At 44.5% G+C, this 15,000-nt stretch overlaps 1 protein-coding gene across 2 annotated transcripts in view; it reads left to right on the top strand.

Annotated features, from left to right (window-relative positions):
• Window positions 1-3,920: 3,920 nt before the first annotated feature.
• MON2 (MON2 homolog, regulator of endosome-to-Golgi trafficking) overlaps window positions 3,921-15,000 on the top strand; it is a 159,996-nt gene continuing 148,916 nt past the window's right edge. For both annotated transcript variants that reach the window (XM_015822118.1, XM_015822117.1), the window contains exon 1: window positions 3,921-4,186. In XM_015822118.1, the coding sequence (XP_015677604.1) occupies window positions 4,076-4,186 (111 nt within the window). In that variant the 5' untranslated portion in view covers window positions 3,921-4,075. The remainder of the gene's footprint in view (window positions 4,187-15,000) is intronic.

The raw sequence follows: 15,000 nt of genomic DNA, 5'->3' as shown, positions 1-15,000 counted from the left end.
TAAAGCAATATCACAAAGTCTCACAATTCATTTCAAAGCAGCACTCAAATATGGAATAAAATGGGGAGCTATTACTTAATCTATATAATATGTTCTCATCAGCATTACCTTTAGTTTCTTGAATATGGATTCTTACCTCAACATAATGTAAGATCCAATTACAGGCCACGTGACAGGATATGGTAATTAAAATATTTCAGAAGCTAAGACTTTTAAGCATGTGAATAGCTGTGCTAAACACAATTTAATCATATGCATAAACCTTAATTATATGCCTGTTTTACTGTCATGTTATTAAAGTCATCTATATCACATGATACCATTGACAGTCCTTTTAATGTTTATTGGAGCTATACTTTGAGTTGAAATATGAAAGGTGAGTTGCTTAATTTTTCTACTCAGTGAAGTACCTTAACAAAACTCAATCAAGCCTGTAGTCCAATCATAGCTCCTAGCAACACTGAAGTGATGGAATTTAGACATCCACATTTGGAGAGCCATAGTTTTTTCACATCTGCTCTAAAATAAACAGCAATAGTCTGGCAAAATCCTTTAAAGTTTCGTACTGGGTTCCAATTTGCATAGAGGAGTTGGCAGAACAAGATAATTTAACTGTATTTCCATGGCTGATCATTTAGGAAGAAAAGGGATTTTAACACATCTTGTGCATTTATCAGGAAAATGCAAGTAACTCAATCTCTAATACAGGGCTTTGCCACCTGGCAAGTGGTACGCGACTGTCCTAGAGAAGAGGTACCAGGGGGGAGAGGAATGAAGCGGCAGCAGCACCACACAAGCCTGAGGGAGAGACAGCTGCAGGGCTGTTTGGGCTCAGCTCAGCAGAAGCCCCAGGATCAGCGCTGGGATCCAGCTGACTGGCGCTTTCGGAATCTGAAAAGGGGGGAGGGTGGAGAGAGGAGAGGATATAAAAGGTTTGGGTGGGAAAGGGCCAGTGAGGGACTGCCCTCCCGCCCCCCCCCCGCACGCACACAGGAGGTGGCGAGCACCCTGCTGACCGTCCCTGCTGACCACTGAGAAAGAAAAGAGGCAGAAGAGCTTCCCTTTCCCCCAGGACCCCAGCACTCGCACGCTCGCCGCCTCATATGTGCACCCCCAGGGGGCAGGGCAGATGGCAGGGGAGGGGCTTGCTGGCTCCAGGGCTGCCCCATTGATCTAAGGTTGAGCGCGTTCTGGCTTTGATGGTCCCCACCAGTAGATCAGCGTCACGCCCACTTGCTGACCTAGCCTTGTAGCCACCAGGTTTCCCTTTCACCTGGACCACCCCTGCCTGCGTGGGATAGCTACGGCCAGTGGCAGTATGGCCACCAGCAGTGCTAGCAATCTCTCCCCCACCTTTCATCCCTTCCTGTGTGTGGAGGAAAGAAAGAGATGGGAATGAGAAGGAAGGAAGGAAGGAAGGAAGGAAGGAAGGAAGGAAGGAAGGAAGGAAGGAGCTGGGAAAGGGACTGCATTCTGAGCACTTCGCAGGTTCATTTTTTTAAGCTGCCAGAGGCTCCGGGCAGGAGGCTTCCCATTTTGAGCCCTCTCCCCGTTGTTGCCTCTGTGCCTGAAGGGCCTCTGCGTGGCTTTCAGCTCACCTCTCCAAGACCCATGCACATGTTTGTGTGTGTGTGCACGCGGGAGGGGGGGGTGTCTCACCTCTTGTAGCCCACGCTGTGACATTGGGGAGAAAAAGAACGGGAGAGATAAGAGAAACTGCGATGGGAGCTTCTTGCAGCCTTTCACGGGGTTGGGAGCGGGAGCTGAGGGGGGCAGGCCACGATGAGATTGGCGGCACATTCAGAAAAAGAAACAAGTACTCCCAAAAAACAGCTTTCATTAGTTTGCAGCCTGCCATCGCAGAAGGTCGCATGGGGCTGCAAGGGGTGAGACCTCCCGCGTATGCGCATGCATGCACACACACACACACACGTGCGGGTCTGGGAGAGGTGAGCTGAGCTGAGAGCCACGCAGAGGCAACGATAGGGGCAGGGGTCAAAATGGGAAACCTCTGCCCATCGCTGCCTGCCTGTTGCCACCTCTGCCCAGAGCCTCTGGCAGCTTAAAAAAAAGCAGGGGAGTGAGTGAGTGAGTGAGTGAGGGAGTGAGGGAGAGAGAAAGGAAGGAAGGAAGGAAAGAAGGAAGGAGTGAGTCAGGGAAGGAAGGAAGGAGTCAGAGGGAAAGATAAAGGAAGGAAGGAAAGGCAACTTGGTTGGAAATGCCCCAGTTCAAAGGAGAAAGCAATTTTGTGTTCTCTTTTGTCAGAGACAGAACTTTGTTGGCAATCCAAGTTAACATTGGTATTCTTGAATTGTGAACTCTTAGGAAAGTATCCCCTCCTTGTGTGTTGCTAACAGCCATTTCCAGGGGGGGAAACAGGATAAAGCAGAGTGGGAGGAAATATTTTCCTTTGCTATATTTCCAATCTGAATTATTAGATTATGGAATAAAATACAAAAATACAAAAACAAATAGTAGGACACAGTGGGGAGGAACAAGGGGAAAAAAGTGAGGGGGAGAAGGGGAAAAGAAAAGGCATTGACTTCCAACTTCCTCTGTTGCAGTAGAATGAAGCCTTAACATCAAACCTCAACTTTTTACTTTTCCATAATAGTATAAACTAGCCATTTCTATAACAAATGAATCTAATCAGTAAAACCCAAAATCCCACCCCTTTTTTCAGTCATCAAGTTTTTGACACTTTGCTAAGCACTGGTGGTACTCGAATATTGTCATGTCCTAAAAGTGGTACAATCTGTGAAAAGGTTGAAAAGCCCTGCTCTAATACAATAAACATTTTCATACAGGAAATACTGCTCCAGGGAAGCAGGTATACAAGTTCAAACAGAGTGCAGTGTCTTTAAAAAGATACTCAGCCAAGGAAAAGGTTTTGGTATCTCCAAGAAAACATTGTTTTGCTTTTTAAATTCAGGTTGCAGGATAATGTGCAACATATGAATTTTCACATAGCAACGTTTATTAATCTCCTGAGGCAGTTTCCATTCGAAACAAGGAAAGCATCCATAGACCAGGGGTCCCCAATCCCCTGTCCGTGGCCCGGCACCGAGCCACAGCATGCCAGCAACCGGGCCGCACAAACAAGCAAAGCCCCATCTGTGGGATGCAGGCAGTACATGAAACCACACCCCCTCCGGTCCACGGAAAAACCTCTTTCCACGGAACCGGTCCCTGGTGCCCAAAAAGTTGGGGACCATTGCCATAGCCCACTAGACGCCTACCAATAAGTAATGCAAAAAAGAAAAAAATAGTTTAGGTTAAAACTATGATGGAAATACATTATTATACTGCATGAAATAGCTGAAATATATGAGGAAGGATCAAAGCCCACAATACTAGCAGGGACAAATCTAACTAAATAAAAGTAAAAAAACAGGCAAATAGATCTACTTCGAAAGTTTAATAAAGAGCATTTGCTGATCCTTTTCGTTAGCTAGCAATCTTGTATATACTGTATGCAAGAGAAAAGTCTACTGAACTAAAAATAAAAGATATACGCAGCCATTCACTTTTTGCGCCTTATCTTTAATAGAGCAAGCTGAAAAAGGAGTGCTTAGAACACACCCATCCAAAGCCGATGCTGTAGCTGAAGACAATACCGGATATCGTGACTGAGTCTTGCCACCAATTAAGCCCCGATATTGGCACTCCGCCTGCAGCGGAATCAAAAGTCGCGGTACTCTCAGGTCACGGATCCCACCCAACTCCGAGGGCCGATTTGGAGACCGTTCTTCGAGATGCCCTGTCCTCGCCCAGTTCTCCCGCTCCGCCTCTTCCCCCGAGGCCCCGAGGGCGGAAGCGGGGGTGACGTGCGCAACGCTTGGCATTGTGGGAGCTGAAGTGGACGTGGACTGGGAAACGGTCGGACCGGCCCCTGCGGGGGTGGGGAGGAGGAGGAGGAGGTGTGGGACTGCCTTCTTGAGGCAACATTACTTTTCTCCGGTATTTATTGACTTCGGGACGCCCACCGAAAAACGGGTGAGGCTGCTCGGCCGTCTGGTCACTTGTGGGCCTTCTCTCTTTGCCCCCGCTACTGTGCTTATCCCTCGGCAGAGCCATGGCCGGCACCAGCAGTCCTGAGGCCGTGAAGAAACTGCTGGAAAATATGCAGGGCGATCTACGGGCCTTGAGCCTGGAATGCCGCAAAAAATTCCCTCCGGTCAAAGAGGTGAGCGGGACTTGGCGCGGGGAAACGGGGAGGGGATGTCTGTACGGTACTAGGCTTCCTTTTGACGCGTGTGTGAAATTGTGTTGGCTTCTCTTTCTCTTTTGTCCTGGAAGGATTTTCTCGAAGTTGTTGGATATGATAGTGCCGTCGCTTTTCTCCTCTGTAAACTGAAAACAGTTGGATTTAGACGCGTGGGTTTCTTTGCCACAGTTGTCCGATTGCTCTGCTTTCCTTTACACTGTCTGCGCTGTCGGTTGCGTGCCATATTCAGATTAATTTATTTCCTGTCTCTTGTACTGAATGTAGCATTCTGTTCTGTCTCCTGCACGATGTCTTTTCCATACCTTTTTCCGTCCAAAATTGTCTCTCAATATACAATACATTGTACCTAATTTGGCTGTCTTTTTATAGGGCAATTTTCAGTTCAAATTCTTTTTTGAAGATGATCTGATAATAGCAGTATTGTAATCAAAGACCTTTGTTTTATATATATACTCATGGTATTACTATTTTTTCCATATTTAGATAAATAGGTGTCTGATTTACTCATCTCTATATACTATAATATTAATTCTCCAACTTGTCCAGCAGTGCTGGCATCAGAAGTATGGTAATCTTACATAGATAGATTTTCAAACTTTGATAAGATTTCAGATTTGTAAGATGTATCCACAATAGTTACTGATAAGTTTGTATGTGTCATTTACATATTATTCTCTTCCATGCCTGACTTATTAGGATATAATAGTTACTGATCAATTAAGGATCAAATAATATCAGCATGTAATTAATAAATTTTGTAATACTGCCAAGTATACATTGTCAGAATTTTAATTTATTTAGGATGCAGTCCTAGTCTTGTTGCTACATCTCAGCAGCCATATTATTCAGATTCCCTTTTCTAGCTTTAAAGAGAAAAAGAGCTTTAATCTAGAGATAGACAATATGATTCTTCTTCTTCTTGTGCCATATCCATTATCGGACGTTGGCAATCCTGTTTTTATCAGCAGCCGCACGAAAAAGTGCTGCTGAGTTTTGTCCAAACCAGTCCTAGCGGACCGGGAGATTCTTAGCACCCCTGCCCCATTTAAGGGGTGCCCATACTCGGGGCCATTTTTAGGTTTTGCCGCCATTAACATGATTTTCCTGGGAAATATATAGTGTAGTAGTCTTCCCTTTGCTTTCTACACCGCTGTGCACACGCTGTTCAAGTGGCTGCCACCACATCGTGTGCTGTTCTTCTGAATCCGTTCCAACCAATATGGTCTCCACCTTCAGTCGATACTGGGGAGCCAGCTGCCACTCACCAGGTCTATTGGTCCACGGGAGGTATTTGATCCCTTCCAACCCTCCATTACAGTATAAAAGCCATAATGGGTAGGGGGGCCCAATCCGCCACCCGGGGACACGCTCTGTGGGGGTTCCAGGCTCCCCCTAAGAGACAATATGTAATATTAGTCTGATCTTCTTACTTTCCCAACAGTTTTTATAGTTGTAAAGCAGAGAAGATCTAAGGCAAAAACAGTAAATTTACAAAATACAAAGGACCCTAAGACCTCCCAGCCGAATTCTTAGGAAAACAGGTTGCTCCTTGACTGGGTAAAACAATAGGACCAGGAAAGTTTTATTTAGTGTTCATTATTTCATTGACATATTGCTGTTAGCAGAGTCTTAGTTATATCATCGGACTCCTGCCAATCTTAGTATTGTTTTACAGTTAAAGAGTTTTGATAATTCTTTAAAACACATAGCTGATATTTGCAAAGATTTCTTTATAATTTCTATTCTGTGATTTATGTAAAGTATCATTTTACGTGGATTGCCTGTTTCTTAGGCAAATAATGTTTGAGGAGCATTGTGTAAGAACTAAGCTAAATCTCTTAAAAATTATTTCATTAGTTGGTCTTCTAAAATATCACTTATCTGTCTATCAATTTTTATTCTGATTTTTTTCATTTTTAATATTGAACTTGGTTTTATTTAAATTGTATTAGGAATTCTTACATTTTAGATTATATGTAAGCAGGCCATGTTTTATGTGAAATCACACTTATAGAGTAAAATAAATATTGTTAGATGAATAGCAACTATGTCTGAATCAGCCCCCATCTGGCAATTGTTATTTATACCTTGATTGCATCATGCTTAAACTATTATGATATCCTCTGTTGAGGTCTACCCTTTAAGAATATCTAAAAGCTTCAATTGCCAGAGGACAGTTATGTTGTCAAATTGTACAGTATTGTGATTTTAGCTCTCTCCATATTTAAAGACCCTAAATACTGGACTTAAAACTTTACAGCCTAAAGTTTAGGTAATTAAAGAGCTTCTTATTTCACTGAGTTCCCATCAACAAAGACCTACCCTTTAGCAAGTATTAACTCTCATATATAGTAGCATTACTAAGCAAAAGACGTGTACATTTGTTGTAAGAGTCCTCTAACATTCCAAGATTTAATATGGTAGAACCTAAAACAACCCCTTGATGCCTCAATTTTCATCCTGAAGCCACAAAAATGTGTGCGGTATGGTCTACGTCAGGGGTCTGCAACCTTATACACTCAAAGAGCCACTTGGACCCGTTTCCTAGAGAAAAGAAAACACTGGGAGCCGCAAAACTTGTGTGCGCATGCGCGCGCGCGCAAGAGGGAGCTTGATTGAAGAGTTTAATTAAAACGAAATAGAGGCTGCTGTGCATGAGTTCTCTCTTTCTCTCTCTCTCTTTCTCTCTCCCTCCCCCTTTCCTCTCCCTCTCTCGCTCTCTTTCCTCTCCTCTCCCTCTCTCTTTCTCTCCCTCTCTTTCCCTCTCTCTTTCCTCTCTCTCCCTCTCTTTTTCTTTCTTCTCCCCCCTCTCTCTCTCTCTCCCTCTCTCTCTTGCTCTCCTCTCCCTCTCTCTTTTTCTCTCTCTTTCCCTCTCTCTTTCCTCTCTCCCCTCTCTTTTTCTCTCTCTCCCTCTCTCTCTCTTTTTCTTTCCTCTCTCTCTCTCTCTCTTTCCTCTCGCTCTCTCTTTCCCCTCCCTCTCTCTTTCCCCCTCTCTCCCTCTTTCTCTCTCCCTCTCTCGCTCTCCCTCTCTTTCTCTGTCTCTTTCCTCTCTCGCTCTCCCTCTCTCTTTCTTTCCCTCTCTCTCTCTTTTTCTCTCTCCCCCCCTCTCCCTCTCTCTGATCTTCTGCTCACCTGGCAAGTTGGCTTCAAGCTGTTCTCCAACAAGCTGACACACATTCTTATTGGGCTGGCTCTCTCCTGCCCTTCCTGCTTACTGCAGACATGCAGCAAACAGAGGAGCCCCGCCCAAGAAGCTTGTCAGGTTGTCGGAGAACAGGGTGAGGCCACTCTCTTTTTTACACAGAGAGAGAGAGGGGGGGGGAGAGTGCAAGTGCCTCTCTCTCTCTCTGTCTCTCTCTCTCTGCAAATGGCAGAGGAGGCTGGGAGCTGCAGGAGAAGGCTTAAAGAGCCGCATGCGGTGCTGGAGCTGTGAATTGCCGACCCGTGGTCTATGTGGAGTGATATTTTACCACTCAGTAATATTAGCCAAGGAAATTACTACGTTATATAATAACGTACTAATTGTTTTTGCCCATCCTACCCAATCTGGTAGGAAGAGCCTGCTTCAGGTACCTTTGGCAAGGGAGTGTTGGCTGGTGGTGCCCAGGAGAATCTTTTCTGCCATGGCAGCTGTCCTATGGAACATCACCACTCCTGAGATTAGATTTTCCTGTTATGATTAGACTTTTGTAAGATCTTGAAAACTTGCTCTTTTGCGTAAGCCTGGGGATAGCGCTCATCTCCTGGCTGTGAGGATGATGGGTTAGGTAATGTTTGGCTGCTATGTGTTTTATTTTTTATTTTACAATTGTAATCTATATTCTACTCGCCTGGAGTCACATAAAAGTGAAATGGGAGGAGATATAAATTAAATAAGAAAATTAAATAAATAAATAAATTTGTATTTTGCACATGACTTGGCTAAAGCAAATAGACACATTTCAGTAAAGAAGCAACAACTATATATTTATTTCAACAGTAGAGTCTTTGAGCAATATAAGAATAGCAAAAATATATTTATCTGACTGATTACTTGAGATTTTTTCCTAAAGCATGTTTGTACGCTGACACTTTTTACATTAGATAATCTGCTTGCAAAGATAAACATGCAAACAAGACATCATCGTTTTTTAACTTGGCAGCCTGACAGCCCAACTGTGTAGCCACTTTATCTATAAAGAGATGTAATAGAGTGCACATTTTTACATTCAACAATTTGCTTAAAGCAGGGCTTTTCAACCTTTCCACCCATTGTACTACTTTTAGGATAAGGCAATATCCGACTACCACCAGTCGCCCAGCAAGGTGTCAAAAACTTGACAAAAAAAAAGGAAAAAAATTATAAAGTACAGGTAGTCCTCGACTTACAACAATTTGCTTAGTGACTGTTCGAAGTTACAACGGCACTGAAAAAAGCAAATTATGATCATTTTTCATACTTAATGCTGTTGCAGCATCTGCAGGGTCATGTGATTTACATTCGGATGCTTGGCAACTGGTTCATACTTATGACGGTCACAGTGTCCCAGGGTCATGTGATCACCTTTTGCAACTTTTTGACAAGCGAAGTCAATGGCCAGGGGGGCGTAGCCAGCTCATCACTCAGGTTGCGGGTGCCTGTAGGGGGTGCGGGCAGGGATGTGGGGGGATCTGGTGGAGGAGGGTGAGACAGGCGTGGGCACCTTCCTTTCCTCCCTTTCTCCCTCCCATTGTCCCTTCCTTCCCTCCCTCTTTGTCCCTTCCTCCTTCCCGCCCTCCCATTGTCACTCCCTCCCTCCTTTCCTTCCTTTCTTCCTTCCCTCCCTTTGTCCCTTCCTCCTTCCCTCTCTCCCTTCCATTGTCCCTTCCTTCCTTCTTTTCCTTCCCTCTTTGTCCCTTCCTTTCCCTCCTCCCGCTCGGTGCAGCCGGGAGCCCAGCACAGCCACTGTTCTTCCGCAGGGGGAGGAGAGCGCAGGCAGCGGAGGAGTGCACGGGGGTGGGGAAAGAGCCGCGGCTGCCAGACTCCCTCTGGTGCATTGCGCATGGCCGCAGCCAGAGAAAAATAGCGCGCGGGGAAGCGGCTCATTCATTGCAACAGCCAGCCCTGAGGATTTAATATTTATTTAATAGTGTACACCCCTGAAATCCTCTTCCACCTGAGCAACAAAAGCTAAAGTGCCTTTCCCTTCTCATCCGATACCTCGGCACCCTGAGAGGCAGCAGATCTCCCAACATCGAATCCAATTTTAATTCAGACTCCAACATAATTTACAAATCCATCCAGATGCGGGACTGCCCTACACCTTTCTGATCCACAACTAAACCAAGCAATTTCTTTTTTTCCCTGCATCCCCTCACAGAAAAAGGGATTTAATTCCTTCCTCCTGCAGTCAACATCCTACTTTATGTTTAGGGGATTTCACAGCCACACGGGCCAAGAGTTTTCTCAGCCGCCGAGACTGAAAGGTGCCTCCTCTGGACAGGCTTCTTCGCCCTCCCCAGGACCGCACCGACGTTTCCCCGAGCACCCCTATGAAAATCCGGCTTGCTGAGCTTCAGCCAAGGTCAATTGGGAGCCGCAGCCCGGAGCCAGATGCAGCCCCGGGTATTTCTTTTATGGGCACAGCGGAGCTTCAGCACCAGGCTGGACCCCGGGAGGCTCCTCAGCGTCGAGCTGAAATGCAGCTGTAGCTGCTCCAGCCCCTCCCCGGGTGCAAAGGGATGCTTTTCGGGCTCCAGCCCCATCGCTGTACTGACCTACGGATGAAAACAGGCCTTGCTCTCCAGACAAGAGCTGAGCCCAGCGACTGGAGGGCAGCCATGAGAGCGGGCGGGGCCTTGCTGGGGAGGGCTGCCCCACGCTCTTTAATGGTGGCCGGAGCGACGACACGCAGCTGCCAATCCCGCCCTGCTCAGCTTGCCCATTCTTATTCCTCCCTCCCAAAAGGAGGTGCTGTAAAGTTAAACTTTACAGCTTTCTGCAAGTAAGTGAGATGAGCAGGAGCACAAGATTGGCATTTCTGAGCACACGCCGATTCGTGCCCCTGCCCATCTTGCTCGCTTGCCGGCGCCCACAATCTGCGCAGCCTCCCCTCTGCCTGCTTTGCGCAGCTCCTCCTGGGCTCCCCGTGCCCGCCGTTAATCCTCCCGCCACCATGCAGGATAAGGTTGGCGCCCCGCCCAGATGCCCTCCCCCAAGCATTTTTTTACTCACCTGCTTTCAGCTGCACTCCCTTTCTCCTTTTGCTTCTCTGCCTTCGCCACATGTTTATGGGTAAAAAAGAAAAAAAAAATCCATGAGACTTTCTAACTTCTTGCGAGAAGTTAGAAAGTGTCATGGAACTTTTTTTTTTGTCTCACAAACACATGAAGGCTGAGAAGGACAGGAGAAAGGGAATGCTGCTGAAAGTGAGTAAAAAAACGCTTGGGGGAGGTGAGGGCATCTGGGTGGGGGTGGGGGGGACGCAGGCAGTGTGTCCACTGAATCTCCACTGAAGACTGCTTGAGGCTGCCTGCTACCCCCAAGGCCGCCGCCAGTGAGCTGGAGCTGCGCGCTTTGATCCTGGGCTCTCAGTAGGACCCAGGCAAGTGCAGTTCCAGCTGACTTTGCCACAAGCCTGTGCGGCACTGCTACCGGTTCAGCTCATCCACTTTTACACTTTTTTTTTACATTTTTTTCAACCTGTCCTATGTGTACCACCAGCCAGGTGCTCGCGTACCATTGGTGGTACGCGTACCACTGGTTGAAAAGCCCTGGCTTAAATCACAATGCACAAAGTATAGAAATGACATCAACTATAATCCATGAATTTTTAACTGTAAAACTTGCAATAAAGGACTTTTCTGTCAGGCAGACTTCCCCCCCCCCCCCTCAGTCTCTGAACATTTGTTTAACTGAATATCAACTCACTCTGAGACTCCTTGCTTTAGCTAGCTCTACCATGCCTGCTATACTACTGCCTAATGAAATCTCCGGATTTCTATGGCTTGGGGCATTGTTTCCTTGTCACATTCAAAGCAATATGGAATTAATCTTGTTGGTTTTGTATAAAAACTGTATAATAAAGGATTATCAAACCTTTACTATTTTTCCATCTAGCTCTTCTCAATTCTCATCATTTCTCAAAAAACATTCTTTTTACTTCATTCACAAGCATAAATGATGTACCGTATTTTCCGGCGTATAAGACGACTGGGCGTATAAGACCTGGGGGTTGAAAAGGTCAATTTTATATCTCAAACCCGATATAGTCCCCATCCGTTGGGTTTTGTGAGTTTCTCGGTGAACCTGTGCAAAGGGTGGTTTTTGTTTTGTGACCCTCGGCGTTTTGGGAAAACTATAGATTTTACTTCTATTCTGACGTTATATCCTTTTTTACCTTTATGATATGTGTGTGTGTGTGTGTGTGTATGTTTGTGTATGTATATATAAAATAAAGGTAAAAAAGGATATATGCAGTGTTATCTTCATTTTACATGTCAAAAGGGTCTCTCTCTCTCTGTCTCTCTTTCCTCTCTCTTTCCTTTCTTTCCTCTTTCTCTTTCCTCTTTCTCTTTTTCCTCTAACTTTCTCTCTCTCTCTTTCCTCTCTCTTTCTCTGTCTCTCTTTCCTCTCTCTTTCTCTGTCTCTCTTTCCTCTTTCCTCTTTCTCTTTCCTCTCTTTCTCTTCTCTTTCCTTTCTCTCTTTCCTCTCTCTTTTCTCAATCTTTTTTCTCTTTCCTCATTTTCTCTCTTTCCTCTCCCCCCTCTTTCTTTCTCTCTTTCCTCTCTCTCTCCTCTCCTTCTCTCCCTTTCCTCTCTTTTTCTCTTTCCTCTCCCCCTCTCTCTTTCCTCTCCCTCTTTATCTCTTTCTCTTTCCTCTCTCTTCTCTTTCTCTCTTTCCTCTAACTTTCTCTCTCTCTTTCCTCTCTCTCTGTCTCTCTCTTTCTCTTCCTTTCTCTTTCCTCTAATTTTCTCTCTCTTTCCTCTCTCTTCTCTTTCTCTTTCCTCTTTCTCTTTCCCTCTTTCCTCTCTCTTTCTCTTTCTCTTTCTTTCCTCTCTCTCTTGCCTCTTTCTCTCCTCTTTCTCTTTCCTCTTTCTCTTCTCTTTCTTTCCTCTTTCTCTCTCTCCCTCTCCCTCCAGGTTAGGAGAGAGAGAGAGAGAGAATGAAAGGCAGACGGTGACGAACGGGCGGGGAGGGGGAGCAGGACGGGAGGCAGCGGCTCCAGTGGCGGCGGCGGTGGCACGGCAGCGGCCACTGCAGCATCGTCGGGAGTCCACACCGCCCCCAGCATGGCCGCTGCGTCCTCAGCCGAATGGGCGGGGAGGGGGAGCAGGACGGGAGGCAGCGGCTCCAGGCTGCTGGCCCCATTGCGTCCTCAGCTGAATGGGTGGGGAGGGGGAGCAGAACGGCTCCCAGCCGCCGCCCCCATCGTGTCCAGGGAGGGGGAGCAGTACGGGAGGCAGCAGCTCCCGGCCGCCACCCCCATTGCATATTCAGCTTATATGAAGGAATAAAATAGAATACTCGTATTTTCCAGCGTATAAGATGACTGGGCGTATAAGACGACCCCCGACTTTTGAGAAGATTTTCAGGGTTTAGAAAGTCGTCTTATACGCCGGAAAATATGGTAGATATATTATGGGGAATACATTTGTATGAGAATCATTTTAGGAAAAATATTCAGAGATGTTTGTAAATTGACTTTTGATTAAAACCTTGTGAAATTGAGTGGTATATATAATTACATGGGAAATAACTTATAACATTAATTTTTACACTTCAAAAAGACAGAAAAAATAATCACCATTATACTATTTGACTTGCCTTCCAGAGGAAAAAAATAGCAGATTGAAGATTGCTCCAAAAAGTGGAGCTGATGACTGTGGTGAGTAGACCGGCTTTTCAGAAATTCCTCTCTGGACAGAGGACTTAAGATCATTCATGAGTGCTCCAGACAGATGCTCCTTCCAAGGAGACTACAAGATAGCAATCTCTGGCGTGTTTAGAACTCTGCGAGACAAAAGAATAACCATCTTCTTCAAATTGTGATTGGCATCTTTGAAAGGATACCAAGTTAGCATATTTCCTTTTCTAATCACTTTTGGAAATTGCTTGTAAGCTGCTTTTCAACTATTAGGATTTGGATTAATAAGCTTTACAGCACTGTGTGAGTTTCCTTCAATCCTTAGCAAAATAACTTTTAACTACAAGTTTAAGATTTAAAAAAAATTGGAATAAATAGTAAAATTTATAAATGATTAAAATTTTAATTTTAGAACATTATAAATGGACTAAAGGGCCATATAAATTTGAAATAAGATTTTGGCATTAATTATAAAGAATCCTTCCTGTGGGAAAATGTTTTTGTTTTGATATTTTTTTTAAAAAAAATAAGATTTTAAAAATTGTATACTACAGGGAACTAAACTTTATAATTAAAGGAAAAGAACATTTAAACTTAATTTACAATTGCTGAATGAAGCAAGGTATTCTAACATTGGGTATTACTGAAGAATATTTTTGAACATTTTAATACTATCTGGCTCTATGGCTAGACTGTGTCTAAAGTATAGCAATAGCACTTAGACTTTTATACCGCTTCACAGTCATTTGTAAATCCACTTTCAACTCACTTTCAATCGCTCAAGGTTGACTCAATCTTCCATCCTTCTGAGGTCGGTAAAATGAGGACCCTGATTGTTGGGGGCAATATGCTGACTTGGTAAACTCTAAGCAGAATGACATAGAAAAAGTTGTAACACTGGATATAGAAAAGAAACTGACAGATGTTTTAATCATTAAAAAGGATTTCAAATAATAAACCAAGAGAATGAGTTGGATAAATGTTCTATATTGAATTTACAAATTTACAAAAGAGGCTTATTAAACTTTTGAAGAACCTTGTAAGAAGGGACAAAGAAAAAAAATGAAAAGAAATATATGACATTATTTGAAGGCATTAAAGATTAAGATTGTTAAAAGTAAAAGGAAGAAATATAAAGTTAGTTTATTTGGTCACAGTTAAAATATATATTATCTTTATTAATGGATAGATTAATGGATTTTGCTGATGTCAGGCCTGAAATGGCATTGCTTTATGGATTTGTTTACAGATAAGATAAGGACCAAAACTGGATGCAGTATTCCAAGTGTGGCCTTACCAAGGCATTGTAAAGTGGTATTAACACTTCACATGATCTTGATTCTATCCCTCTGTTAATGCAGCCTAGCACTGTGTTGGCCTTTTGGCAGCTGCAGCACACTGCTGGCTCATATTTAGGTGATTGTCCACTAGGACTCCGAGGTCCCTCTCACAGTTACTACTATTGAGCAAGGTACTCCGTATACTATACATGTGCAGTTGTTTTTTCTTGCCTAAATGTAGAATCTTGCTTTTTTCACCATTGAATTTCATTTTGTTAGACAGCGCCCAGTGTTCAAGTCTATCCAGATCCTTCTGTATCTTAAGCCTGTCTTCTGGAGTGTTGGCTATTCCTGCCAGCTTGGTGTCGTCTGCAAATTTGATCAGTTCCCCATCTATCCCCTCGTCCAAATCGTTGATATAGATGTTGAAGAGCACTGGGCCCAGAACAGAGCCCTGGGGAACCCCATTACACACTTCCCTCCATGTAGATGCAGTTCCATTGAGGACCACACGCTGAGTACGGCCGGTCAGCCAGCTACGGATCCATCTGGTGGTGGTGCTTTCTACCCCACATTTTTCTATCTTGTCAAGTAGTAGGTTGTGATCTACTTTATCAAATGCCTTACTGAAGTCCAAGTAAATTATGTCCACAGCATTCCTCTGATC

The sequence above is a fragment of the Protobothrops mucrosquamatus genome, unplaced genomic scaffold (assembly GCF_001527695.2).
Source record: "Protobothrops mucrosquamatus isolate PMUCROS unplaced genomic scaffold, P.Mucros_1.0 scaffold1468, whole genome shotgun sequence".
Classification (NCBI taxonomy): Eukaryota; Metazoa; Chordata; class Lepidosauria; order Squamata; family Viperidae; genus Protobothrops; species Protobothrops mucrosquamatus.
This window is presented reverse-complemented; position numbering and strand designations above follow the sequence as displayed.